We start from the raw sequence: 1,371 nt of genomic DNA, 5'->3' as shown, positions 1-1,371 counted from the left end.
TCCCCGCTTCAGCTCCTCCTCCTCCCCGCCCCCTCCTCCCGGCCCGCCGCCTGCGCTCCTCCTCCGACTCCGGGCAGCCGCCTCGCTACTCCCCAGCCTGTGGTTACGCAGGTGGAAATGGCTTGCTTTGGCCGCGTCTTCCTTGGCACTCGGCAGCCCCGGCCTGCTAACTGCAGGTCCCGCTTACGGACGTGCCAAATCTACTGGAATCTTAATGTCATTTGGGGAGGAATCAGAGGAGAGGACGCGCAGGTAGCAACAACCCCCGGCTGGAGCGGGTCTGATGAGGCTAGACGCCCTCCAAGTCACAGAGTTCAGCCCGGATTGGTGTCCTGGGGGTCGAGGCAAAGAAAGGAAGCTGGAACCCTCAGGACCACAATTGTGAGGGCGACCACTGTCAGCTGTGGAGGAGACAGGTCTGCGCGGGGAGGTGCAGCTGTTGGTGGTGGATGGAGGTTAAATGCTGTGTCCTTAAATTGTCGTGTCCAGAACAGCGCAGAAAGTAGTGGAGGACTGGACAGCCTCCGGGGAAGAAAGCTTACCAGACCCCCTTCCTACCAGCACTGAGGGCAAATGGGATGCCGTAGGTGGGACAAAAAGCAACTGTTTCCTTTCAGAAACACTGAGCCAAAGCCACACAAATTAGAAGCTGCCTGTGCGTATATTTATTTTGCTGTTTTATTTGTGAAGTTGGACATTCCAGGAGGCTTGCTGCTTCTGCTTCTTTTTTCCCCTTTTCAGCTCTCTCTGCCAAGGTGGAAATTTTTTGACAGAAAAACGGAAACTCAGAAGTGACTTGCCTTATATAGTATTATTCCCATATGTAGACCCATCTTTTCAAACAAGACGAGCTTTTTTTTTTGTTTTTGCTTCCTAAGTTGTCAATAAAATAATGTAATTGGAAAAAAAATAAGGTTCAACCCCACGCAGGGGGTGGATGAATAGGCTCTGCTCCTTCTTAGAACTGGTGGGGCGTGAGCTGACGTTCTGAGAGGTGGGAGGGCTGCTAAGCCACCCTAGGCATATTGAGGATTTCATACCTGTCGAGTCTTGTGTTCAACTTCAGCACCATTCAGATATTCTTCAAAAAAGGCTGAAACTTAAAAGCCTAAATTTTGCTCAGTCTTTGTTTGTTAGTACATTAATGTTCAAAAAACATTGTGTCAATAAATTAGAGAACATGTATTCACTCAATAGACAATAAATATGGCCTACTAGTGCCAGATGTCCCTGAGAATCTAATGATCACCAAATTTCACATTACTGATATCTTCAAAATTATGATGAACATATTTATTATCTTGATTGTGGTGATAGCCTCACAGGTATATACACATATGTCAAAATGTATCAAGTTCACTATAAGTATGT

At 47.6% G+C, this 1,371-nt stretch overlaps 1 protein-coding gene across 1 annotated transcript in view; it reads right to left on the bottom strand.

The window, feature by feature from the left end:
- Window positions 1-1,072, bottom strand: part of RTN1 (reticulon 1) — a 198,320-nt gene extending 197,248 nt beyond the window's left edge. The window contains exon 1 of the mRNA XM_014545954.1: window positions 1,041-1,072. Within this exon, the coding sequence (XP_014401440.1) occupies window positions 1,041-1,072 (32 nt within the window). The remainder of the gene's footprint in view (window positions 1-1,040) is intronic.
- Between the last annotated feature and the right edge of the window lie 299 nt (window positions 1,073-1,371).

The sequence above is a fragment of the Myotis brandtii genome, unplaced genomic scaffold (genome assembly GCF_000412655.1).
Source record: "Myotis brandtii unplaced genomic scaffold, ASM41265v1 scaffold423, whole genome shotgun sequence".
Taxonomy (NCBI): Eukaryota; Metazoa; Chordata; class Mammalia; order Chiroptera; family Vespertilionidae; genus Myotis; species Myotis brandtii.
Note: the sequence above shows the minus strand (reverse complement) of the source record. Positions and strands in the feature narration are given on the sequence as shown.